Source organism: Salmo trutta, chromosome 24 (assembly GCF_901001165.1).
Source record: "Salmo trutta chromosome 24, fSalTru1.1, whole genome shotgun sequence".
Taxonomy (NCBI): domain Eukaryota; kingdom Metazoa; phylum Chordata; class Actinopteri; order Salmoniformes; family Salmonidae; genus Salmo; species Salmo trutta.
This window is the reverse complement of record NC_042980.1, coordinates 45,817,932-45,845,260: the sequence shown is the minus strand read 5'-3', so window position 1 is coordinate 45,845,260 and position 27,329 is coordinate 45,817,932. Positions and strand designations below refer to the sequence as shown.

The 27,329-nt window shown below is 43.2% G+C and overlaps 1 protein-coding gene across 2 annotated transcripts in view; it reads left to right on the top strand.

The window, feature by feature from the left end:
• Positions 1–27,329, top strand: part of LOC115161390 (syntaxin-binding protein 5-like) — a 236,131-nt gene that overhangs the window by 77,568 nt on the left and 131,234 nt on the right. For both annotated transcript variants that reach the window (XM_029712341.1, XM_029712339.1), the window contains exons 3-4: positions 8,793–8,874; positions 21,060–21,160. In XM_029712341.1, coding sequence (XP_029568201.1) covers positions 8,793–8,874; positions 21,060–21,160 — 183 coding nt within the window. The remainder of the gene's footprint in view (positions 1–8,792; positions 8,875–21,059; positions 21,161–27,329) is intronic.

Here is a 27,329-nt window from a genome sequence, read left to right as displayed (position 1 = left end):
CCTCAACCTGATACAGGGCCTGGAAAGAATACCATTCCTCAACCTGATACAGGGCCTGGTAAGAATACCATTCCTCAACCTGATACAGAGCCTGGTAAGAATACCATTCCTCAACCTGATACAGGGCCTTGTAAGAATACCATTCCTCAACCTGATACAGGGCCTGGTAAGAATACCATTCCTCAACCAGATACAGGGCCTGGTAAGAATACCATTCCTCAACCTGATACAGGGCCTGGTAAGAATACCATTCCTCAACCTGATACAGGGCCTGGTAAGAATACCATTCCTCAACCTGATACAGGGCCTGGTAAGAATACCATTCCTCCTCAGGATGAAGAAGGAGGAGATGGGGTGGGTGGGGAGGAGGAAGAGAGAGGAGGAAGGACTGAGATGATCTGATTCACTAGGACTGTAATGATCTGATTCACTCGCACTGTGATGATCTGATTCACTAGGACTGAGATGATCTGATTCACTAGGACTCTAATGATCTGATTCACTAGGACTGTAATGATCTGATTCACTCGGACTGTTACGATCTGATTCACTCGCACTGTGATGATCTGATTCACTCGGACTGTGATGATCTGAATCACTGGGACGGTGATGATCTGATTCACTCAGACTGAGATTATATGATTCACTGGGACTGAGATGATCTGAATCACTCAGACTGTGATGATCTGATTCACTCGGACTGTGATGATCAGATTCACTGGGACTGTGATGATCTGATTCACTGGGACTGTGATGATCTGAATCACTGGGACTGAGATGATCTGATTCACTGGGACTGTGATGATCAGATTGACTGGGACTGTGATGATCTGAATCACTGGGACTGTGATGATCTGAATCACTCAGACTGAGATGATCTGATTCACTGGCACTGTGATGATCTGATTCACTGGGACTGTGATGATCTGAATCACTAGGACTGAGATGATCTGATTCACTGGGACTGAGATGATCTGATTCACTGGGACTGTGAAGATCTGAATCACTCAGACTGTGATGATCTGAATCATTGGGACTGCGATGATCTGAATCACTGGGACTGTGATGATCTGAATCACTCAGACTGAGATGATCTGATTCACTGGGACTGTGATGATCAGATTCACTAGGACTGTGATGATCTGATTCACTGGGACTGTGATGATCAGATTCACTAGGACTGTGATGATCTGATTCACTGGGAATGTGATCATTTGCTTGGGTGAACCTGGCCAACCTCTCCTGTCTCGTGGTAGCATACACAAGAGACGTGTTGACTACTCTGTAGTAACAACCGTACTGCTCCAGCTGAGAGAGTGTGTGAATCACACGGTATTGGGTAATAGGGAGCCATTTGTGATTCTGACGATGTGAGCAGGCAGACTGGCACAGAGGTAGTGATCCATTGAAGATAGCAGCATCCTGGCTGACGTCTCTTCTCCTGGCTGACGTCTCTGCGGTGGCTCCCAGTCTAGGTCTCTTGTGTGTATTTATCAAGCTAATTAAACCAGGACCATTTAACAGACAACCATGCAGGCAACCGTGCGGAGAAGAGAATTATACCTACAACTAATTAGACCTACATACCATCCCTCCTTTTGTCTCTCTCCCTTTCATTCCATCCCTCCTTCCCTCCTTCTCTTGTCATTGTTTTAATAAACATGGTCACACCTGTCAGTGGAACGTTACACTATGTGTTCAGTGGGACTGCAGAGAGAGAGGGAGACTGGGGGGAGAGAGGGAGAATGGAGGGAGAGAGGGAGACAGGAGGGAGAGAGGGAGACAGGAGGGAGAGAAAGAGACTGGAGGGAGTGAAGGAGACTGGAGAAGGGAGAGAGAGACTGGAGGGAGAGAGGGAGACAATAGGGAGAGAGGGATACAATAGGGAGAGAGGGAGACTAGAGGGAGAGAGGGAGACTGGAGGGAGTGAGGGAGACAGGAGAGAGAGAGGGAGACTGGAGAGAGAGAGGGAGACTGGAGGAAGAGAGGGAGACAATAGGGAGAGAGGGAGACAATAGGGAGAGAGGGAGACTGGAGAGAGAGAGGGAGACTGGATGGAGAGAGGGAGACTGGAGAGAGAGAGGGAGACTGGAGGAAGAGAGGGAGACAATAGGGAGAGAGGGAGACAATAGGGAGAGAGGGAGACTGGATGGAGAGAGGGAGACTGGATGGAGAGAGGGAGACTGTCTGCCCACCCCCCTCCTCAACCACCTCTTCCCTTCTAAGGAATGAGGAACAGGATGGTCACAGACTGCTGGTCCCCAACAGCCCACCACCCAGCTAGAACACATAGAGACTGACCCAGCTAGACCACATAGAGACTGACCCAGCTAGAACACATAGAGACTGATCCAGCTAGAACACATAGAGACTGACCCAGCTAGACCACATAGAGACTGACCCAGCTAGAACACATAGAGACTGATCCAGCTAGAACACATAGAGACTGACCCAGCTAGACCACATAGAGACTGACCCAGCTAGACCACATAGAGACTGGCCCAGCTAGAACACATAGAGACTGACCCAGCTAGAACACATAGCGACTGATCCAGCTAGAACACATAGAGACTGACCCAGCTAGAACACATAGCGACTGATCCAGCTAGAACACATAGAGACTGACCCAGCTAGACCACATAGAGACTGACCCAACTAGACCACATAGAGACTGACCCAGCTAGAACACATAGAGACTGACCCAGCTAGAACACATAGAGACTGACCCAGCTAGACCACATAGAGACCAACCCAGCTAGAACACATAGACTCTGAAACAGCTAGAAGACATAAACTGACCCAGCTAGAACAAATAGAGACTGACCCAGCTAGAACACATAGACTGACCCAGCAAGAACACATAGAGACTGACCCAGTTAGAACAAATAGAGACTGACCCAGCTAGAACACATAGACTGACCCAGCAAGAACACATAGAGACTGACCCAGCTAGAACACATAGACTGACCCAGCAAGAACACTATAGAGACTGACCCAGCTAGAAGACATAGACTGACCCAGCTAGTACGCATAGAGACTGACCCAGCTAGAACAGATAGAGACTGACCCAGCTAGAGCACATAGACTGACCCAGCAAGAACACATAGAGACTGACACAGCTAGAAGACATAGACTGACCCAGCAAGAACACATAGAGACTGACCCAGCTAGAAGACATAGACTGGCACAGCTAGAACACATAGAGACTGACCCAGCTAGAACACATAGAGACTGACCCAGCTAGAAGACATAGAGACTGACCCAGCTAGAACACATAGACGTCCCCAGCTAGAAGACATAGAGACTGACCCAACTAGAACACATAGAGACTGACCCAGCTAGAAGACATAGACTGACACAGTTAGAAGACATAGAGACTGATCCTGATAGAACACATAGAGACTGACCCAGCTGGAACACATAGACTGACCCTGCTAGAGCACATAGAGACTGACACAGCTAGAACAGATAGAGACTGACCCAACTAGAACACATAGAGACTGACACAGCTAGAACACATAGAGACTGTCCCAGCTAGAACACATAGACTGACCCAGCTAGAACATATAGACTGACCCAGCTAGAACACATGGAGACTGACCCAGCTAGAACACATAGAGACTGACCCAGCAAGAACACATAGAGACTGACCCAGCTAGAACACATAGAGACTGATCCTGATAGAACACATAGAGACTGATCCAGCTAGAACACATAGAGACTGACCCAGCTAGAACACATAGAGACTGACCCAGCTAGAACACATAGAGACTGACCCAGCTAGAACACATAGAGACTGATCCAGCTAGAACACATAGAGACTGAAACAGCTAGAAGACATAGACTGACCCAGCTAGAACATATAGACTGACCCAGCTAGAACACAGGAGCACACACATTGAGTTTCAAAGGTAGGCGTGCACACACACACGCATGCTCAAACAAACAAACACACACACGCACACACACACACACACACACACACACACACACACACACACACACACACACACACACACACACACACACACACAATAGGCCGTTCTTGCTTATGTACCTGTCATGTACCTGTAATCTAGTTTTAATGTAACTGTAATCTTGTTTTAATGTAACTGTAATCTAGTTTTAATGTAAGTGTAATCTTGTTTTAATGTAACTGTAATATAGTTTTAATGTAACTGTAATCTTGTTTTAATGTAACTGTAATATAGTGTTAATGTAACTGTAATCGTGTTGTAATGTACCTGTAATCGTGTTGTAATGTACCTGTTATGTACCTGTAATGTAGTTGTAATGTACCTGTTATGTACCTGTATTGTAGTTGTAATGTACCTGTAATGTAGTTGTAATGTACCTGTTATGTACCTGTATTGTAGTTGTAATGTACCTGTAATGTAGTTTTAATGTACCTGTTATGTACCTGTAATGTAGTTGTAATGTACCTGTTATGTACCTGTAATGTAGTTGTAATGTACCTGTTATGTACCTGTATTGTAGTTGTAATGTACCTGTAATGTAGTTGTAATGTACCTGTTATGTACCTGTAATGTAGTTGTAATGTACCAGTAATGTAGTTTTAATGTAACTTTAATGTATTTGTAATGTACCTGTATTGTAGTTGTAATGTACCTGTAATGTGCTTGTTTAAAGGCTTTGGGGAGAGTAAAGAGATGCCCAGCCAAGCTCAAATGAACTGGACAGCTACAACTGTGCTTAATATATTGGTTGTGCATGGAAACAGATTTTTATCCATCTAGTTTATCTCCTTATGTAACATGGATGTATACGCTTGGAAGGCCCTGTCCACTCGATTTTACTGAGCCGATTGTGAGGCCTTTGATTTTTTTTCTTCCCCTAGTGGTTCTATCGATTTCAGTGTAAGAGTGGTATGGAGAGAGACAGAGGAGAGAGGACAGAGAGGGAGAGAGGAAAAAGATGAAAAGCGAGAGACAGATTGATAGAATAATTCCCATTTGATGGTTTATTTTAAAGTGGGACTGACAGTGTGTTAACTAACTAGATATGAAACAAACAGACAATACTAATATCAGTCAAACACATACAATTCCCAGTTTATGCTACAACACCAACTTTATACTTTATAAGAGGTTTGAAAAATAGGTTATTTTTTTGTCTCAACATTAACATGACGTAAACTAAGGCGTTGTTGGCAGAATATATGTAGTTCAAGGCAAGATTAATATAATTCACAAATACATTTCTTGGTAGTCCAAAACATACTGCTATCAGGTTGTAAATATCAGTTGGTCTGGTACATTGTTTACTGTTGGTAGTCCAAAAAATACTGCTATCAAGTTGTAAATCCCAGCTGGCCTGGTACATTGTTTACTGTTGGTAGTACAAAACATACTGCTATTAGGTTGTAAATATCAGCTGGTCTGGTACATTGTTTACTGTTGGTAGTACAAAACATACTGCTATTAGGTTGTAAATATCAGTTGACCTGGTACATTGTTTACTGTTGGTAGTACAAAACATACTGCTATTAGGTTGTAAATGTCAGTTGGCCTGCTACATTGTTTGCTGCCTCCATTTGGGATGCACTGTTTCAGTTTCAATGACTCAATATGTTGGACAAAAACGGATGAATGTACTGTAACTAAGACTGGGAATATCAATACAAACAAACTAGCAAGGGCAATGATCACAAGTTAGTCGTAACGTGGCTAATATGCTAACATATATATTTATGTAGCAAGCTAAAATCACAGAGCCTTATGTCAGCTAGATAGCTAGCTAGCTGCCTAGAGGACGTCATGTCATTGGAGGAGAGGGCGAGTGAGTGAGTGACTTTATTTTATGAGGTGAGTTTTTCCCCTCGTATCGTTTTTCGGTGGCTACACAGCTAGAGCTGCACATGTAATTTGGTTAGCTAGCAAGAAATGTTAATCGCTTTTTTAGCTAGCTAGCTAGCTTTGCTGAACAACTGTTTGCAGTTAGCATATCTCGGCCTCTGAATATCACAGGGACAACATATGTATATCCCTGTGATCATCACGGATAGATCTTTACTGCACCAGCTCAGTGTTGCTCAGCCTCTGGTAGGGAAATCATACTTAGATCTCTGTGATCAGCACGGTTGCACCATTGGTGTGCAGAAAGCAGCAAAAGTTATATAGACCAAGGACCAGCTTAATTAGCAGGGGTTAAATTGCAGTCCAAATTGAACCAGAACAATGGTGTCACTATTCCGTACCTGGTCTATTATTGTTAGTTATAAAAATGTTATTAAGTGTTTTACATGTCTGAGGTCCAGACGTAGGAAAATAGAGGAAGGGTCATGGTGGAAAAATGACTTCTATTTTAGTTATTTCAAACTCAGTTCTGGGTAACGTTTTAATTTAGAAATGTTATTTAACCTTTATTTAACTAGGCAAGTAAGTTATGAACAAATTCTTATTTACAATGACGGCATACCCCGGCCAAACCTAAACCCGGATGATGCTGGGCCAATTGTGCGCCGCGCTATGGGACTCCCAATCACGGCCGGTTGTGATACAGCCTGGAATTAAACCAGGGTCTGTAGTGACGCCTCTTGCCCTGAGATGCAGTGGCACAACTATATCTAAACAATATAGTATATTTTACAGCTAAGCAGCAATGTGATGTTTCTGTCTGTAATATTGTTAGGCCTGTTGGGACACTGGAAACTAATATAATAATCAATATTGTTGTGGTGTTAGCAGCAGCATGTAACATACTTCCTCAATCAGCTAACCGGTGTCTGTATGTAGCCTCGCTACTGTATATAGCCTGTCTTTTTACTGTTTTATTTTTTTACCTACCTATTGTTCACCTGTGGTGGCTAATTTCTGCATTACCAAATGAGGAGAGTTACAAACTTCACACACCAGTCAGAGTTATACTTAAAACTACATCTTTAATAATTAAGATGCTTTTGCATGAACCATTGAAAAAGTGACTACACATAAGTACAAAGAGCTTTTATACCCAAGATCCACCCCTCTTAATGTACATGACGAACAACAGATCTTAGGAACTGTTCACAAAGGGACCTTATACTTGAGAAAGGAGTATCCCTTAACCTGATAACATTCACTATAAATTATCGTTCAGTTTGGTCCCTATGACGAGGTTCTAATCTCGTTCCTGGTACTTCATAACACAGAACCATTACCTCATCCAATGGCATATATCAATTGTCAACTCTAGATACTCCCATCTCAAGTAAACCCCCTCTTGATCCCACCCCTGGACAAGCTCACTGAGGGGAGTGACTTGCGCACAGACATTGTGGAGACAAATAATTGGTTCCCCATTAATCACGCCATCTCTTCACATGGTTTAAGAATAGGTAAAGACACATTCACATATGAAGACAATGTTCCATTTTGTCCTCCTCCCTGTCTGATATTCTGCATAGCAACAGAGATATGTAAAAAATTTGTAAGTCGCTCTGGATAAGAGCGTCTGCTAAATGACTTAAATGTAAAATGTAAATGTAAAGACAAGTCTGACCTCTCCCCTCTCTGGGCCCCAAGTGTCTGAGCCCCAGCTAAGGGAAAAGTGCAACTAAAAGACACCAGAGTCCAAAGGGTACATTCTAATGACAAGTATCTCACATAAACATATTATGCTAACAAAACATCTTAATTATCTATGTTACCCAACTAATTCTGATTCATCCGCCACACGCCTAATACCTTTTTTGCACTATTGGTTAGAGCTTGTAAGTAAGCATTTCACTGTAAGGTCAACACCTGTTGTATTCAGCGCACGTGACAAATAAACTTTGATTTGATGGTATCAATCTCATGTTTCACCAGCACAGTGCTCACATGTTTAGCTGTTTCATTTAAACACTATTCATCACAGGACTAAAATGACAAGTATCATGACCGTGCGTGTATGTACGTGTGCATGTGTGTGTCTGTATGTTTGTCCTGACACCTTGTGTGGTCAACCAGAACACTGGCTCTAAAGCCTCACACCTCTGTTCTACTGCAGATAAAGAGCAGGATGGGTTGGCTCAGTCTCATCACCCCCCCAGAGCAGACAACCGGACTGTAACCGACAGCTCAGTCTCATTTTTATTTGATTTATTACCATTCCCATTAACCGAAAAGCTAGTCTTACTGGGGTCTGACATTTTATGTCCACAAGTAGCATGACCACAGGTATTGGTAACCTGGAGAATCCATCTACGTGCAGCGCAGTTCTGACTTGCACTTACTTGATGTCGTAGGTGTGTGCTTACAAGAAATGAAGAATGCACATTTGTCCTTCAATCACTGTAAGGTCGTATCCAAGTTCTGGAGATGGTCCTCTCCATCCTTTCCAGTGACGACAATGTCATCCAGGTTGTACTCCTGGCAATCCACTCAAAGATCTGTTCCATCGCCCTGTGGAACAGCGCTGGCGAATGGTAGACAACAGTACCTGAAGAGCTCTTTGTGTGTCACGACGCTAAGCAATTTATTTTGACCTTTCATCCACCTGCATCTGCAAGTAGGGTTGGCATAGTTTTTATTTCATTTTTTATAGAACTTTTTGTATATATTGTGACAAATACTGTATATTGTACAAAAATACTATTTGCTAGTGTATCAAGTGATGTTACAGTTGGTGTGTGTGTGTGTGTGTGTGTGTGTGTGTGTGTGTGTGTGTGTGTGTGTGTGTGTGTGTGTGTGTGTGTGTGTGTGCGTGTGCGTGTGCGTGTGCATATGTGCATATGTGTGCTATATATTGTGTTGTGCAATGCCAATATATCCTACTTCCTGGATGTTTCCTTGACTGTGTGATGTCATCAGACTGGGCCGGCCTGGTGTGGACTGCTACAGCCAGCATGAGAGTGGAGCCGCTGTTCTCCAGCTACAGTTCCTCATCAATGAGGTAGGACTGCTTCTATTCTATTCTATTCCCCTTATCTCTCCATTACACAAATTCAGTTGGAAGACAGTATTTAGTTGGCGTTCTCTCTCAGCCATTTAAGGACAAATAATCTGTTCTGGAATCTTAGAGTTTTCCCCCTGACCATCTTCCTTTTTTTGAATCTGACATTTTTATTTTCCAAATCTTGTTCTGGGCAGAAACATTCACATTTCACATCGTGAGGAGGGGCCCTATTGATTTCAAACCTTGACTCAACACTCTTTCAGCATGGTTATGACTAATGGCATCCCTGTTATTTAGAGAGGGAGAGAGAGAGATATAGGAATGACAGAGACTGAGAGAGAGAGAGCGAGAGCGATATAGAAAAGAGAGAGGGAGAGAGAGGGAGCGATATAGGAAAGAGAGAGAGCGATATGGGAAAGAGAGAGAGCGATGTAGGAAAGAGAGAAAGAGAAAGAGAGAGCGATGTAGGAGAGAGAGAGAGAGAGAGAGAGAGAGAGAGAGAGAGAGAGAGAGAAAGAAAGAGAGAGCCATATAGGAGAGAGAGAGAGAGAGAAAGAGCGATATAGCAAAGAGAGAGAGAGCGACAGGAAAGAGAGAGAGATAGGAAAGAGAGAGACGAGAGAGAGAACAAGATTTATTGATACCTGAGGGTGAAGCAAGAAGGATAGTTTTCTGATGAAAACTAACAAAACAATCGTCGACCGCAGAGCAGAATGGATTATTCAAAACCAATGTAAGGCCCGGTAGGTGTTGATGTCTACTCTCAACTAGCTCTCACCGTCTCACGTCAGAATTAGACGTTCATGTTTCTCATACATCAAATTTCAAAGTTGCTGCAAGTTGTTGCAAACGTCAAATTTCAAAGTGTTTAAGGTCAAGTTTGTTCATTAACTCAGAATGTTTAATTGTCCTTGTTCAGGTTTAATCCCATAAACTGGATTTATTCACTCCTGAGGACAAAGGCTGTCTCTATATGTTAGAGGTAGACTAAAGGCTGTCTCTCTATGTTAGAGTTGACTAAATGCTGTCTCTCTATGTTAGAGGTAGACTAAAGGCTGTCTATCTATGTTAGAGGTAGACTAAAGGCTGTCTATCTATGTTAGAGGTAGACTAAAGGCTGTCTATCTATGTTAGAGGTAGACTAAAGGCTGTCTATATATGTTAGAGGTAGACTAAAGGCCATCTCTCTATGTTAGAGTTGACTGAAGGCTGTCTCTCTGTAACTCAGTTGGTAGAACAGGGACCTCTGCAACTCAGTTGGTAGAACAGGGACCTCTGTAACTCAGTTGGTAGAACAAGGACCTCTGTAACTCAGTTGGTAGAACAGGGACCTCTAACTCAGTTGGTAGAACACAATACCTCTGTAACTCAGTTGGTAGAACAGGAACCTCTAACTCAGTTGGTAGAACAGGGACCTCTGTAACTCAGTTGGTAGAACAGGGACCTCTGTAACTCAGTTGGTAGAACAGGGACCTCTGTAACTCAGTGTGACGATCGTCAAAAGGAGTAGACCAAGGTGCAGCGTGGTGAGTGCTCATGATACATTTATTTTTAACTCAGATCACTAAATCAAAACAATAAAGAACAGAAAACAAACGTCACGTTCTGCAGGCTAAACTGAGCTGTACAAAAACAAGATCCCACAACTGAAGGTGGAAAAAAGGGCTGCCTAAGTATGATTCCCAATCAGAGACAATGATAGACAGCTGCCTCTGATTAGGAACCATACTCGGCTCAACACAAAGAAATAGAAAACATAGAATGGAACATAGAAATGTTCCACATAGACTGCCCACCCCACACCCTGACCTAACAAAACAGAGAAATAAACCGTCTCTCTCAGGTCCGGGCGTGACACTCAGTTGGAAGAACATAGTGTTTGCAATACCAGGATAATGGGTTTGATTCCCTGGACCTCCCAAATGTAAAATGTATCCACGCATGACTGTAATTTGCTTGGGATAAAAGTGTCTGCTGAATGGCATATGTTGTTATAAGAGGGGTTTGTACATCAAATCAAATTGTATTGCTTGCGTACACAGTTAGCAGGTGTTATTGCAGGTGCAGCGAAGTACTAATTTTTCAATTTCCTAGCAATCAATGCAGTAAATGTCAAACAAGCAAACAATAATAGAAAATTCAAATAAAATAAAACGTTTTTTATAGCAGTGTATGTATATATATACAGTTCCTTCGGAAAATATTCATACCCCTTGACTTGTCCCACATTTCGCTACATTACAGCATTATTCTAAAATGTATCAAATACAATTAAAATTCTCAGCATGTAACGGTTGTCCAAAGAAGTAGACCAAGGTGTAGCCTGGTAAGTGTTCATCTTGATATTTATTATTACTCATAACCCTTAAACAAAATAATAAACAATGGTAAACGACCGTCACGTCTGGCAGGCATACCAAGCAGTACAAAAATAAGATCACACAACTCAAGGAGGGAAAAGGGCTGCCTAAGTATGGTTCCCAATCAGAGACAATGATAGGCAGCTGCCTCTGATTGGAAACCATACCTGGCCAAAACATAGAAATATAAAACATAGAATCCCCACCCCCTGACCTAACAAAATAGAGAAATAAACGTCTCTCTCAGGTCAGGGCGTGACAGTACCCCCCACCAAAGGTGCGGACTCCCAGCCGCAAACCTGAACCTATAGGGGAGGGTCCGGGTGGGCATCTATTCTTGGCGGCGGCTCTGGTTCGGGACGTAGCCCCCACACCGCCCGCTGATCCCCCCGCTTCTGTGTCGCCGGAGGAACCAGACCGTGGATCATTGCCGGAGGCTCTGAACTGCCGACCGCCGCTGAAGACTCTGGGCTGCAGGCTGCCGCTGAAGACTCTGGGCTGCAGACCGCCACTGAAGACTCTGGGCTGCAGACCGCCGCTGAAGACTCTGGGCTGCAGACCGCCGCTGAAGACTCTGGGCTGCAGACCGCCGCTGAAGACTCTGGGCTGCAGACCGCCGCTGAAGACTCTGGGCTGCAGACCGTCGCTGAAGACTCTGGGCTGCAGGCCGTCTCAGGAGGTTTCGGGTTGCAGGCCGTCGCTTGAGGCTCTGGACTGGGGAGCGTCGCTGGAGGCTCCGGACTGGGGAGCGTCGCTGGAGGCTCCGGACTGGGGAGCGTCGCTGAAGGCTCCGGACTGGGGAGCGTCGCTGAAGGCTCCGGACTGGGGAGCGTCGCTGAAGGCTCCGGACTGGGGAGCGTCGCTGAAGGCTCCGGACTGGAGAGCGTCGCTGTAGTTTCCGGACAGGGGACCGTCGCTACAGGCTCCGTGCCATGGATCATCACTACAGGTTCCGCGCCATGAATCATCACTGGAGGCTTTGTGCCATGGATCATCACTACAGGCTCCGGGCCATGGATCATCACTGGAGGCTTCATGCCATGGATTATCACTGGAGGCTTCGGACCATAGATCATCACTGGAGGCTTCCGACGTGGAGCTGGAACCGGTTTCACCGGACTGGGGAGACGCACAGGAGACTGGGTGAGCAGAGCAGGCGCAGGATAACCTGGGCCGAAGAGACGCACTGGAGACCAGGAACGCTTCTTCCTGGCTGACTGCCAACTCTAGCACGTCAACTGTGAGGAGTTTGCACCGAGCGCACTGGGCTGTGAGTGCGTACTGGCGACACAGTGCGCATCACCGCATAACACAGTGCTTGCTCGGTCACTCGCTCCCCACGGTAAGCACGGGGAGTTCGCTCAGGTCTCAACCCTGACCTCGCCAATCTCCCCGTGTGCCCCCCCCAAACTTTTTGGGGGTGTCGCCTCTCGGGCTTCCGTTGTTGCCGTGCTTGTTCCTCATAGTATCGCCATTCCGCTTTCGCTGCCTCTATCTCCTCTTGCGGACGGCGATACTCCCCAGGCCTTGTCCAGGGTCCTGCCCCATCCAGGATTTCCTCCCAGGTCCAGTCCTCCTGACCACGCTGCTTGGTCCTTTGGAGGTGGGATGTTCTGTATCGGTTGTCCAAAGGAGTAGACCAAGGTGCATCCTGGTAAGTGTTCATCTTGATATTTATTTTTACTCAGAACACTTAAACAAAATAATAAACAATGGTAAACGACCGTCACGTCTTGCAGGCCTACCGAGCAAGACAAAAAGAAGATCCCACAACTCAAGGAGGGAAATAGGGCTACCTAAGTATGGTTCCCAGTCAGAGACAATGATAGGCAACTGCCTCTGATTGGAAACCATACCTGGGCAAAACATAGAAATATAATATAATATAGAATGCCCACCCCACACCCTGACCTAACAAAATAGAGAAATAAACCGTCTCTCTCAGGTCAGGGCGTGACACAGCAATCTACGATTCCCCATAATTACAAAGCGAAAACTACATTTTTTTTTACATTTATGATTTATGAAATATAAGTATTCAGACCTTTTGCTATGAGACTCGATATTGAGCTCAGGTGCATCCTGTTTCCATTGGTCATCCTTGAGATGTTTCTACAACTTGATTGGAGTCCACCTGTCGTAAATTTAATTGATTGGACATGATTTGGAAAGGCACAAACCTGTCTATATAAGTTCCCACAGTTGACAGTGCATGTCAGAGCAAAAACCAATCCATGAGGTCAAAGGAATTGTCCGTAGAGCTCTGAGACAGGATTGTGTCGAGGCACAGGTCTGGGGAAGGGTAGAGAATGCCAAGAGTGTGTAAAGCTGTCATCAAGGCAAAGGGTGGCTACTTTAAAGAATCTCAAATATAACATATCTTTTGATTTGTTTAACACTTTTTTGGTTACTACATGATTCCATATGTGTTATTTCATAGTTTGGATGTCTTCACTATTAATGTACTATGTAGAAAAAAGGATAAATAAAGAAAAACCTTTGAGTAGGTCTGTCCAAACTTTTGACTGGAACTGTATATATATTTAGTATGTAAACATTATTAAAGTGACTAGTGTTTAATGACCATGTACATACTGTAGGGCAGTAGTCTCAAAGGTGCAGGATAGAGTACCCAACGGTAGCCTGCTAGTAACAGTGACTAAGGGGAAAGCAGGGTACTGGGCGGAGGCCGGCTAGTCGTGACTATTTAACAGTCTGATGGCCTGGAGATAGATGCTGTTTTTCAGTCTCTTGGTCCCTGCTTTGAGCACCTGTGTCTCCTCCTTCTAGATGATAGCGTGGTGAGCAGGGCGGTCAGGTAAAATGAGCAGAATAGGCATTGTGTTAGATGAGAAGAATGAGCAGAATAGGCATTACATGGATGAATGTTCAGACAGCTAGATGCTGATGCAGTTTTAAGTTGTAAGTATATACTGTATATATATCGGTGTTTTGTGGCTTGGTTTTACATGCTATTTGGTTTGGACAATCTGTTATGCTTTTGTAGTTAAAATAACCCCTTTTATTGCACACAGAGTTAATCCATCCAACATATTATGTGATTTTGTAAGCACATTTTTACTCCTGGACGTATTTAGGCTTGATATAACAAAAGGGGGGAAAACTTATGGAATACATTTTAGTTATTTATTTTGTAATAATTTGTAAAAAAAATCTTTGATTTTTCTTTTTACATTTGTGTAGCTCAGTGACAAAAGAAAAAAAATACAATTAAATCCATTTCAATCCCACTTTGTAACGCACCAAAATGTGAACAAATTCAGTGGGCGGTGAAGACTTACGATAGGCACTGTACAAATGCAGTCCTCTCTAACGCATTAATACATGAGGTGAGTGCTGGTTGTTATGTTAACACAGTATCCCTGAACCTACGGTTCAGCCTAAATCCCTTATATCTCAGCATGCCTCCTTTTATCCAAGGCTGCATGTTCCATTCTCTCTGCCTGTGTTGATATCATTATCATTTCATGATAATTACACAATAATGCAGTTCAGGACCCAGGTTTTCCGAGTCTGCCTCTCCTTCAATCTTCCTATCCTCACCTCCTCTCCAAGACTTGTTTTATAGCTGCTCCCCCTCCTCTCTTCCTCTCCAAGACATGTTTAATAGCTGCTCTCCTCCTCTCCTCCACTTTATCGGTCTCCCCGTGCCTTCCCTCTTCCCCTCCTTGCAATTCGTAGTGTTCTCGTTTCGTTCCTGCGCTCTTTGGCATTTCTTTGAAGAGAGGAGACCGAGAGCTTGTTTCTGTAAACACAATAGGCGTGCAGTCTCCCGTGTCACTAGTCTGAGTGACAGGATCGTGACTGACAAGCACACACAACAGATTACCACCCTGCTAGTGGCATCAGAGAGAGAGCGCGCGCGCGAGAGAGAGAGAACTAGATAGAGAGAGATCGAGGGGAGGTTGCGGGTAATATGGAGAAATGCAACAAAATAATAAATGAGGGAGATAGTGATAGAGAGTGGCAAAGTAGGAATAACAAAACAAGAGATAGGCAGACCAAAATTGGCCCCCCAAAAAGAGTTAAAGGAACACAGAGCTGAAGGAACACAGAGCTGAAGGAACACAGAGCTGAAGGAACACAGAGCTGAAGGAACACAGATATAGATTTATCGGCCAATTCCTCCTCCCACCATGTACTCTTTAAATAGCCTTCCGCAGTGTCAGTGAAGGGCTGTTATGTTAAAACCATGACTCCAATTGAGGGAGTATGAGAGGGTATGCCTTAGGCCTACCTTTTATTAAAGTAAATAGGTCTACCCATTGTTAACCCTAAGATTGTGAAGAAAATTAAACAAATCGGATTATATAACGTGATCTATAACAGCGCTATGGTCCGCAAATGCTTTATGCTAGAAACACACTGTAAAAATACCCGGGAAAGACATGACTCTGATGAATATGGGCATACCATTGGTTAGTTTCTTTGATATTCAGAGGCTAAGCTACAACATTCTATAGCTGAGGAGACAAAAAAATGACTTTGCTTGGGATCTAATACTGTCACTATTGTCACGGCCTCCTCTGCAGTGCAGGGGCGGTTCCTCCTGCAGGCACAGGAGGGTCGTTAATGATTGGAGCCAGCTGGGCTCAGGGTATTTAAACTGCTTCACTAACCTCTCTCTCTCTCTCTCTCCCTGCTCCTCCAGGTATGATCCTGCTTTGTTTGTTCCTTTGTAGGTTTACTTAGTTTCCACTCAGTCATGTTCACACACACACTGATTCATGCATCCATGCACCTTACATACACCCTACATTATGACATTTCCACACCTCATTCCTTTTTCTTTGTTTAACGTTAATAGTTTTTGTTTACAATAAAGAACCTTTTGATTGGCCTATACCTGTTGTTGATGTCCCCTCATTTTTGCCACAGGCTATGAGCCGGCCTGTGACACTATCAATTGATTAAGCTGTTCGCTTTCTGTCCAGTAGAAGATGTTTAAACCCAGACAGCTTTTAGGGAGACCTCTCGGTAGGTTAAGCCACGGAAGAACAGTAGCCAGCAGTTAAAGCTTACATTTTTCTGCATCGGTAGTCCTACTATGTCTGGGGTGGAAAGGTAGGTCTACTATGTCTGGGGTGGAAAGGTAGGTCTAGTATGTCTGGGGTGGAAAGGTAGGTCTACTCTGTCTGGGGTGGAAAGGTAGGTCTAGTATGTATGGGGTGGAAAGGTAGACCTAGTATGTCTGGGGTGGAAAGGTAGGCCTACTATGTCTGGGGTGGAAAGGTAGGTCTACTCTGTCTGGGGTGGAAAGGTAGGTCTACTATGTCTGGGGTGGAAAGGTAGACCTAGTATGTCTGGGGTGGAAAGGTAGGGCTACTATGTCTGGGGTGGAAACATAGGTTTACTATGTCTGGGGTGGAAAGGTAGGGCTACTATGTCTGGGGTGGAAAGGTAGGGCTACTATGTCTGGGGTGGAAACATAGGTTTACTATGTCTGGGGTGGAAAGGTAGGGCTACTATGTCTGGGGTGGAAAGGTAGGGCTACTATGTCTGGGGTGGAAAGGTAGGTCTAGTATGTCTGGGGTGGAAAGGTAGGCCTACTATGTCTGGGGTGGAAAGGTAGGCCTACTATGTCTGGGGTGGAAAGGTAGACCTACTATGTCTGGGGTGGAAAGGTAGGCCTACTATGTCTGGGGTGGGAAGGTAGGTCTACTATGTCTGGGGTGGAAAGGTAGGCCTACTCTGTCTGGGGTGGAAAGGTAGGGCTACTCTGTCTGTGGTGGAAAGGTAGGGCTACTATGTCTGGGGTGGAAAGGTAGGCCTACAATGTCTGGGGTGGGAAGGTAGGTCTACTATGTCTGGGGTGGAAAGGTAGGCCTACTCTGTCTGGGGTGGAAAGGTAGGGCTACTCTGTCTGGGGTGGAAAGGTAGGGCTACTATGTCTGGGGTGGAAAGGTAGGCCTACTATGTCTGGGGTGGAAAGGTAGGCCTACTATGTCTGGGGTGGAAAGGTAGGGCTACTATGTCGGGTGGAAAGGTAGGTCTAGTATCCTGGGGTGGAAAGGTAGGTCTAGTATGTCTGGGGTGGAAAGGTAGGGCTACTATGTCTGGGGTGGAAAGGTAGGTCTAGTATCCTGGGGTGGAAAGGTAGGTCTACTATGTCTGGGGTGGAAAGGTAGGTCTACTATGTCTGGGGTGGAAAGGTAGGTCTACTGTCTGGGGTGGAAAGGTAGGTCTACTGTCTGGGGTGGAAAGGTAGGCCTAACTTTTGAAAGCACCATGCTCGTTATCCTAATGACGTCTCAGATTGAATTATTTACAAACATGGACAGTTTCATTGCAAACAAGACACACTGATTTGGCGTTGGAAAATGATGATAAGATGAACACATAGACCTATCTCTCTGTCGATTCCTAGCCTGTCATTTCATTCATTTGGGTGGTATAAAAAATATTCTGCTAATTTGTAAAATGACAGAATTAAATTCCATTTTTATAAAAGGCACATTTGTTTCTCGGAATTGGAAATACGATGATAGATTCATGCTTTTACTATAAAGGAGATATGCGTTTACAGGATGAAGAACAGTTTCTAAAACTGCATATCTAAGGCTCTGGTCTGTCCAGGGAGTGAGGGTAAACGGTAAAACATGTTCTCTGCTATCCACTTTATGTTTGAATTATTATTTTGGGTATAGGGGTCACTTAAAAAAAAAGTGTTTAGGGAGGGTATAGGTGAAATATATTTTGCTGAAGAGATCATCCATTTTATTTTCAGAGAGGTCCGTTTTATTTCTGTAACCCTTATTATAATTAACTTTCACTCCCTTATAGTTGAGCATATCCGAGTTAATGTTATTCGCCACCCAACACACCCAGAGCTCTCTAAAACAGGATAAGGGTTCAGTGACACCAAATTGGGCAAAGAGGGTGAGAAACACAAGCAATTATGTCGTTCATTATTTTCCCTGCTGCTTAATTATTTTGTGAAGGTTAATTTATTGTGGTTTATAAACAGCTCATATCCCTCACATGCTAATATGCGGTTATGAGTAGCTGTCATGCTTTTAACAGTAAGGGAGAGGTTATACACAGTAAAGGTCAATCTCTCACATTGAAGACAAAACAAATGAATGAGTCGTTAACTGAAACAAGTATTACCCAACAACAATAAATAATCTATTCTCTCTACAGGGCTATAGGAACATGTCTGAGTTACAGCTAATGTCTACAGGGCTATAGGAACATGTCTGAGTTACAGCTAGAGGTCTACAGGGCTATAGGAACATGTCTGAGTTACAGCTAACGTCTACAGGGCTATAGGAATATGTTTGAGTTACAGCTAACGTCTACAGGGCTATATGAACATGTCTGAGTTACAGCTAGAGGTCTACAGGGCTATAGGAACATGTCTGAGTTACAGCTAGAGGTCTACAGGGCTATAGGAACATGTCTGAGTTACAGCTAGAGGTCTACAGGGCTATAGGAACATGTCTGAGTTACAGCTAGAGGTCTGCAGGGCTATAGGAACATGTCTGAGTTACAGCTAGAGGTCTGCAGGGCTATAGGAACATGTCTGAGTTACAGCTAGAGGTCTACAGGGCTATAGGAACATGTCTGAGTTACAGCTAGAGGTCTGCAGGGCTATAGGAACATGTCTGAGTTACAGCTAGAGGTCTACAGGGCTATAGGAACATGTCTGAGTTACAGCTAGAGGTCTGAGCTGAACTGACACCTCATTTACAATCCTTTCAGTGGTAACATGTACATTTTCCCCCAGTGAGAAAGGACGGTGTCCCAGATGGCTCTTTTCTCAGTCGAATGGCATTCTGCGCTTGCCAAGTCAGTTAACCCCCAACAACAACTGCTCCCTGGTGATGTGGACGTCTATTAAGGCTGCCCTCCCCCCCCCTCCCCGCACCTCTCTGATTCAGAGGGGTTGGATTAAATGTGGAAGAGACATTTCGACAGTGGTGGATAAAGTACCCAATTGTCATACTGTAGTAAAAGTAAAGATACTGTACCTTAGTAGAAAAGTGAAAGTCACCCAGTAAAATACTACTTGAGTAAAAGTCTAAAAGTATTTGGTTTTAAATGTACTTAAGTATCAAAAATAAATGTATTTGCTAAAATGTACTTAAGTATAAAAAGTTAAAGTATAAATCATTTAACATTCCTTAAATTTAGCAAAGCGGATGGCATGATTTTCTTGTTTTTTTAAAAATGTACTTACTGATAGCCACTCCAACACTGAGACATAATTTACAAACGAAGCATTTGTGTTAAGTGAGTCCGCCAGATCAGAGGCAGTAGGGAAGACCAGGGATGTTCTCTTGAGAAATGTGTGAATTGGACCATTATCCTGTTCTGCTAAGCATTCCAAATGTAATGAGTACTTTTGGGTGTCAGGGAAAATGTATGGAGTAAAAAGTACATTGTTTTGTTTAGTAATGTAGTGAAGTAAAAGTAAAAGTTGTCAAAAATATAAATAGTAAAGTAAAGTACAGATACCCCAAAAAATGACTTAAGTAGTACTCAAAAGTATTTTTACATAAGTAGTTTACATCACTGCATTTCGGTTGAAGGCATTCAGTTATGCAACTGACTAGGTACCCCCTTTCCCACTGGGCTCCCGAGTGGCGCAGCCGTCTAAGGCACTGCATCTCAGTGCAAGAGGCGTCACCACTGACCCTGTTTCGATTCCAGGCAGTATCACAACCGGCCGTGATTGGGAGTCCCATAGGACGGTACACAATTGGCCCAACGTCGTCTGGGTTTGGCCCGGGGTAGGCTGTCATTGTAAATAAGAATTTGTTCTTCACTGACTTCCCTAGTTAAATAAAGGTTAAAATAACATTCCCTTCCCTACTTTTGACTGCGGCGAATAGGACTCGCACATACTGATTCTCTGTGTCATTACATCTGCGTTTCCAAGTAATAACTGTCAACCTCTGTGTCTGGGGACCTCATTTCTCCCCTGTTTCTGTACGTACAGCTCCTGTCTGCAGAGACAGATACATCTGCTGGTGTCCATTCTCTGTCAACACAGACACAGCATTTACATGTTTTACATTTAGCAGAAGCTCTAATGCAGAGCAACTTACAGATGCAATTAGGGTTAAGTAAGTGCCTTGCTCAAAGGCACATCGACAGATTTTTCACCTAGTCGGCACATAGATGAACTGCTAGGCTACCTGCCTCCCCATTTCCAAACATATACACGCTATACACTAACATGCACCACATGCAGTGCAACTCTCTCAACTCTCCCTTTCATCCCCAAACTCTGTCGTACTCCCTCCCTCTCTTTCTCCCACTTTCTCCCTCTCTTTCTCAACTTCGGAGGAAATTGATTTGTAAGTTATTATACACACTTCTCCTCTCCCCTGCCATTCTTCCCCTGTTCCTTAGTGTAGACACACACCAGGCACGGGAGAGGAGAGGAATGTGCATATTTAAAAGCTAGAAAAAAAGGAGTAACTTGCAATGTTTTATTTTTTTAAAGTATCTCCCTTGCTGGAAAAGGTTTGAGAGCCCTAGTGTACTGACTGTCTGTGTTCTGTACCTCTCCTTCAGGGAGCTCTGGTGTACTGACTGTCTGTGTTCTGTACCTCTCCTTCAGGGAGCCCTGGTGTACTGACTGTCTGTGTTCTGTACCTCTCCTTCAGGGAGCCCTGGTGTACTGACTGTCTGTGTTCTGTACCTCTCCTTCAGGGAGCTCTGGTGTACTGACTGTCTGTGTTCTGTACCTCTCCTTCAGGGAGCCCTGGTGTACTGACTGTCTGTGTTCTGTACCTCTCCTCCAGGGAGCTCTGGTGTACTGACTGTCTGTGTTCTGTACCTCTCCTTCAGGGAGCTCTGGTCACAGCATGTGCAGATGACACACTGCACCTGTGGAACCTTCGCCAGAGACGCCCAGCCATCCTGCACTCGCTCAAATTCAACAGGGAGAGGTAAGAACTTCAGTAACGCGCACACACACACACGCACACATACACACACACACACACACACACACACAGACACACACACACACACACACAGACACAGACACACACACATACACACACACGCACACACATGCATATATACATTCACACACACAAACATACACACACATAGGACCTTGCATAAAGGCATGAATATTTTCTGTTTGACATCTCATGGCTCAATGAGATGGATGAGACTTCAAGTGTATGCCAAAATAAATTATAGTTAGACAGCATACATCTACCTGTCTCAAGGTTCACCATCTACCTGTCTCAAGGTTCACCATTCATATATTAGAGTCAGACTAGTATCTTCCGCTTTAATATTTTAGTATGTTTTCTCAAACTTTGCTCTGATATTTTCTTGGTGTCTGCATCAATGTACTGAAGAAAAAGATTAGAAAGAAAAAGAAGAAGAAAACCTTTATTTAACGAGTCAGTTAAGAACAAATTCTTATTTACAATGACGGCCTACCGGGGAGCAGTGGGTTTAACTGCCTTGTTCAGGGGCAGAACGACAGATTTTTACCTTGTCAGCTCAGGGATTCAATCCAACAACATTTTGGTTATTGGCCCAATGCTCTAACCACTAGGCTACCTGCCACCCCATAACCTAGTCTGATGTCTCCCATCACCAACATGGATGAGTTGAATCTACCCAGAGGCAGAACAGAACATAACCTGGTCTGATATCACCCATCACCAACATGGATTATATTTTTTTCCAGAATTTACTGTATATGGATCATCCCACGAAATGAGTCACTTCTGCGACACTTTGATATTTTAAGTAGAAATAATGCACCAATATTGTATTTTAAAAGGCTGTTATATTAAGTACCCTTATTATAGACCACATGTACAATCTGGATTTTTTTATATGAATCAAGACTGTGCCAGAATTCAGCATTTTGACATCTCCCTCTGTGCACCCTCTGACTGGTAGGCAGATTTGAACCCACTGAACCCAACATTTCCCCACGTTTACACCATCATTTCCCCACGTTTACACCATCATTTCCCCACGTTTACACCATCATTTCCCCACGTTTACACCATAATTTCCCCACGTTTACACCATCATTTCCCCACGTTTACACCATAATTTCCCCACGTTTACACCATAATTTCCCCACGTTTACACCATAATTTCCACACGTTTACACCATCATTTCCACACGTTTACACCATCATTTCCCCACGTTTACACCATAATTTCCCCACGTTTACACCATAATTTCCCCACGTTTACACCATAATTTCCCCACGTTTACACCATAATTTCTCCATGTTTACACCATCTTTTCTCCACGTTTACTCCATACTTTCTCCATGTTTTCTCCACCATTTCTCCATGTTTTCTCCATCATTTCTCCATGTTTACACCATCATTGTAAATCCCTATTTGTTTGGTTGCTTTCGCAAAGTAATTTCTTAAGATTATTGTTTATTTCATGTGATTAGTGATTCATTTTTTAAGGTTAAAACAAAAACAAAAACAAAAAAATGATGTCCCTCATTTTAAGGTCAACCCTGTTACCTGTACTAAACTCTTGTTTTAATATGGTGAAACTATTTTTATTTTTATTTATTTTTTCTTCCAAAAGAAACATTGAACATCTAATAGCCAAATCACTGTGTAAAAGCAGGTTCTACTGTTTTTGCCCATTTTTCTGCTGTTTTTGTGGTGGAAGAGGGTCGTGCATAACATGTCAATCCTATTACCCATAGATAGACAGGCTGGACATATTTTTACCTCTTGAGATGGGAATAAATGTTTTGTTCTTAAACTCTTCAACAAGTTACACTACTCAAAAGGGACTCATTTTGTAGAACGACCCATACGCATGCGACAACCTTCTGTTATGGCTCGGGTAGTATTGGGCATGAGGTGAGCCGACCTCTCTGCTAGGGTGATACTCACTTCCACCATCCACTACAGTGTCTATGACTGATTCTATCCTAAGGCCTCTATTGGCTGGGAGGATTAAGGGAGGAGGAACCCTTTTAGCCACTCTGCACAAACTCCACCCCCTATTCTCAGCATGCACCTACACAGTACTGCCCTATCAAGCAAAAAGGCAACTGCTCGTAGCGTGGAACTGAGAAAAAGGGATTTATTGTGTAGGAAAACTTGGTTTCACAGTAACTTTATGCAGTTACTGTTAACATGACCCTCTTTTTCTCCAAAACACAGTACAATAGAGGCAGGATAGTTGTCAACATGATTAAGCATGTATTTAATGTAGCAAAAATAACATTAACTTATTTTCGACCAAATGAGCAGTTACTGCCTTTTTGCTTGGTAGGGCAGTGTAGTAGACTGCTCATTGGCTAGGTAATATGTAGTAGGTTGTATTGGCTGGGTAATATGTAGTAGGTTGTATTGGCTGGGTCATATGTAGTAGGTTGTATTGGCTGGGTCATATGTAGTAGGCTGTATTAGCTGGGTAATATGTAGTAGGTTGTATTGGCTGGGTCATATGTAGTAGGCTGTATTGGCTGGGTCATATGTAGTAGGCTGTATTGGCTGGGTCATATGTAGTAGGCTGTATTAGCTGGGTAATATGTAGTAGGTTGTATTGGCTGGGTCATATGTAGTAGGTTGTATTGGCTGGGTCATATGTAGTAGGCTGTATTAGCTGGGTAATATGTAGTAGGTTGTATTGGCTGGGTCATATGTAGTAGGCTGTATTGGCTGGGTCATATGTAGTAGGCTGTATTGGCTGGGTCATATGTAGTAGGCTGTATTAGCTGGGTAATATGTAGTAGGTTGTATTGGCTGGGTCATATGTAGTAGGCTGTATTGGCTGGGTAATATGTAGTAGGCTGTATTGGCTTGGTCATATGTAGTAGGCTGTATTGGCTGGGTCATATGTAGTAGACTGTATTGGCTGGGTCATATGTAGTAGTTTGTATTGGCTGGGTCATATGTAGTAGGCTGTATTGGCTGGGTCATATGTAGTAGGTTGTATTGGCTGGGTCATATGTAGTAGGCTGTATTGGCTGGGTCATATGTAGTAGGCTGTATTGGCTGGGTCATATGTAGTAGGTTGTATTGGCTGGGTCATATGTAGTAGGCTGTATTGGCTGGGTCATATGTAGTAGGCTGTATTGGCTGGGTCATATGTAGTAGGTTGTATTGGCTGGGTCATATGTAGTAGGTTATATTGGCTGGGTCATATGTAGTAGGTTGTATTGGCTGGGTCATATGTAGTAGACTGTATTGGCTGGGTCATATGTAGTAGGCTGTATTGGCTGGGTCATATGTAGTAGGTTATATTGGCTGGGTCATATGTAGTAGGTTATATTGGCTGGGTCATATGTAGTAGGTTGTATTGGCTGGGTCATATGTCGTAGGCTGTATTGGCTGGGTCATATGTAGTAGACTGTATTGGCTGGGTCATATGTAGTAGGCTGTATTGGCTGGGTCATCTGTAGTAGGCTGTATTGGCTGGGTCATCTGTAGTAGGCTGTATTGGCTGGGTCATATGTAGTAGGCTGTATTGGCTGGATCATATGTAGTAGGTTGTATTGGCTGGGTCATATGTAGTAGACTGTATTGGCTTGGTCATCTGTACTGCCCTACCAAGCAAAAAAGCAGTAACTGCTCATGGCGTGGAACTGAGAAAAATTGCTTTTATTTACCTTCTCAGTAACTTTATGCAGTTATTGCTAACATGACCCCCATTTTCTCCAAAACACAGTACAATAGAGGCAGGATACTTGTCCACATGATTAAGCATGTATTTAATGTAGCAAAAATTACATTAACTTATTTTCGACCAAATGAGCAGTTACTGCCTTTTTGCTTGATAGGGCAGAATACATCCGTCTCGTTCAGGGCAGACAGGGTCAAGCAGATACTGTCTGAATGGCTAAGCCACAGCATTTTGAAAGATTAGGAATTTGTTGATGTTTGTGACATTCAGCATTGTGGTGGTGAGTGTTTTTTTATTGAGTCTTGCGGCAAAGTTAGAGAAGTTTGAGTTCTCTCTTTTACTGGCCCCTTTCACTTTGATTTACTCTTAGTTGTCCTTTGGGGGCAAGCTTCAGGCTCTATGAAAGAGGGGAAAAAATGAATTATACATCTTGTTTGTGCTTGAAGAAGAGAGAGGGAAAGATAGATACTTTGGAAGGATATTTTTGTGTGTAGTGGTCTTCTTGTTTGAACTGTTAAAAAAAGAGAGAAACAACGAGGATACTTTGGGAAGATATTGTGAAGGTCTTTCCAATATCGTAAAAGCCTGATAAACAAACCTTGCTGTGAAAACGCTGGTTGATAAATTATTGCAACGGAGCTACTTGCAGTTTTTCCATTTATTTTAAACTTTTGACTCATTATCATTTCAGTGGTGAATAAAAATAGCTGCTTTGTCAAAGTTTTTTTCTGATTTACAGGAAATAGATAACTTTATCCTAGAGTGTAAAAAGTCAAGGGGTCTGAATACTTTCCGAAAGCAGTACAGATAACTTTATCCTAGACTGTAAAAAGTCAAGGGGTCTGAATATTTTCCGAGTGTGATTCATAAACATTGATGGACAAATAGTGATGGCATCATCCTGACGCTTGTTAATTAGCCACTAACGTAAATCCACAGTATTTGTATAATTACTCGATTATTACTTTTGTATCACCCTCAAAGGACAGTTCTCCTGATCTAATAAGTAGAAATTAATCGTAGTGTCATGACTCTCTCAGGTTTACATCTAAATATTTTGAAACATATGTCATTAAACATGAAACTATTTGTGGAAAGATGTAATGTGATGTTAACCTTCTAAACGAGAGTATGGATGTTCATATCTAGTTGAACTAAAAGTAGAATTTCTAGTCTACAGCTGGAAGCGTCTATTCTATGCAACTACTATCTGTAGGCCTGACGTATCCATTACAACAGACACTATCCAGAGCTGTTGAGAAAGCTACAACCACAAAGGACATTGTGACTTCTGGGGAAGTTAACCAGAGACACTCTGATGAACTGACTCTCCAGCAGAGAAAAATATAAATATAAAACCTCAATTTTCATCTAAAAAGGTTAGCTGTTGATCAGGCACAGTGTCACAAGAGTTATGGCAGTGTTTAAACAGCAGTGAGTCACAGCTGACAGAGAAATACCCTTCAGGAAGACAAGGACTTGAACCAAGTCATTTTTCAATATGCGGTTTAGAGGTACGAGTAAGATGGCCTCTTTAAACGTCCGCTAAAAATCAATGTTGAATCTCTTTTACGCTGTGGCAGAGAAACGATCAATTTGTCATGGTGTCCCTTACAAAATAACAACAATAACAAACCAAGTGAAACATTTTAAATTTGATTTTTTTTAATAATAATTAATGTGAAATGTTTACGAGTCAGATACGTGGTTTTCAGACAAGTGTGATGTTTCACATGTTAATTTTTCACATGTGAAAACAAATCTTCACATATTTCTTTTTACCACTTCCAGCTACATCTGGTCTCCCATCCAGGGCCCGACCAGGACCAACCCTGCTTAGCTTCAGAAATAAACCAGCAGTGGAATGCAACTACGTTGCTGGAATGAATGTGCTGAAACTTGCAACTGGAAAAAAGGCAGTGAAAGCAAAGGCCAGTGTAACATAAAAATTATTTCCTCGATAGATATTTTGTTTTACTATCAATACTTTTGGGTTTATGTTTTGCTTTTAATATCATCATTTTTCTTTGTAATACGGGCCTTTGTGGAGCGGGCCGAGAGCTTCAAGTTCTTTGGCGTCCACATCACTAAGAATTTTAACATGGTCCATCGAGAGCATCTTGACTGGCTGCATCACCGCTTGGTACATTAATTGCACCGCCCCTGACTGCAAATCACTACAAAGGGTGGTGCAGACAGCCCAGTACATCACTGGGGCCGAGCTTCCTGCCATCCGGGACCTCTATGTCAGGCGGTGTCAGAGGAAGGCCGAAAAATTGCCAAAGACTGCAGCCACCCTCGACATAGACTGCTCACTCTGCTACCATCCGGCAAATGGTTCCAGAGCATCGGCTCTCAGACCAACATGCTCTGAGACAGTTTCTCCCCCAAGCTTTTTTAAATGTATTTTTATTTAACTAGGCAAGTCAGTTAAGATCAAAGTCTTATTTACAATGACAGCCTACCCGGGA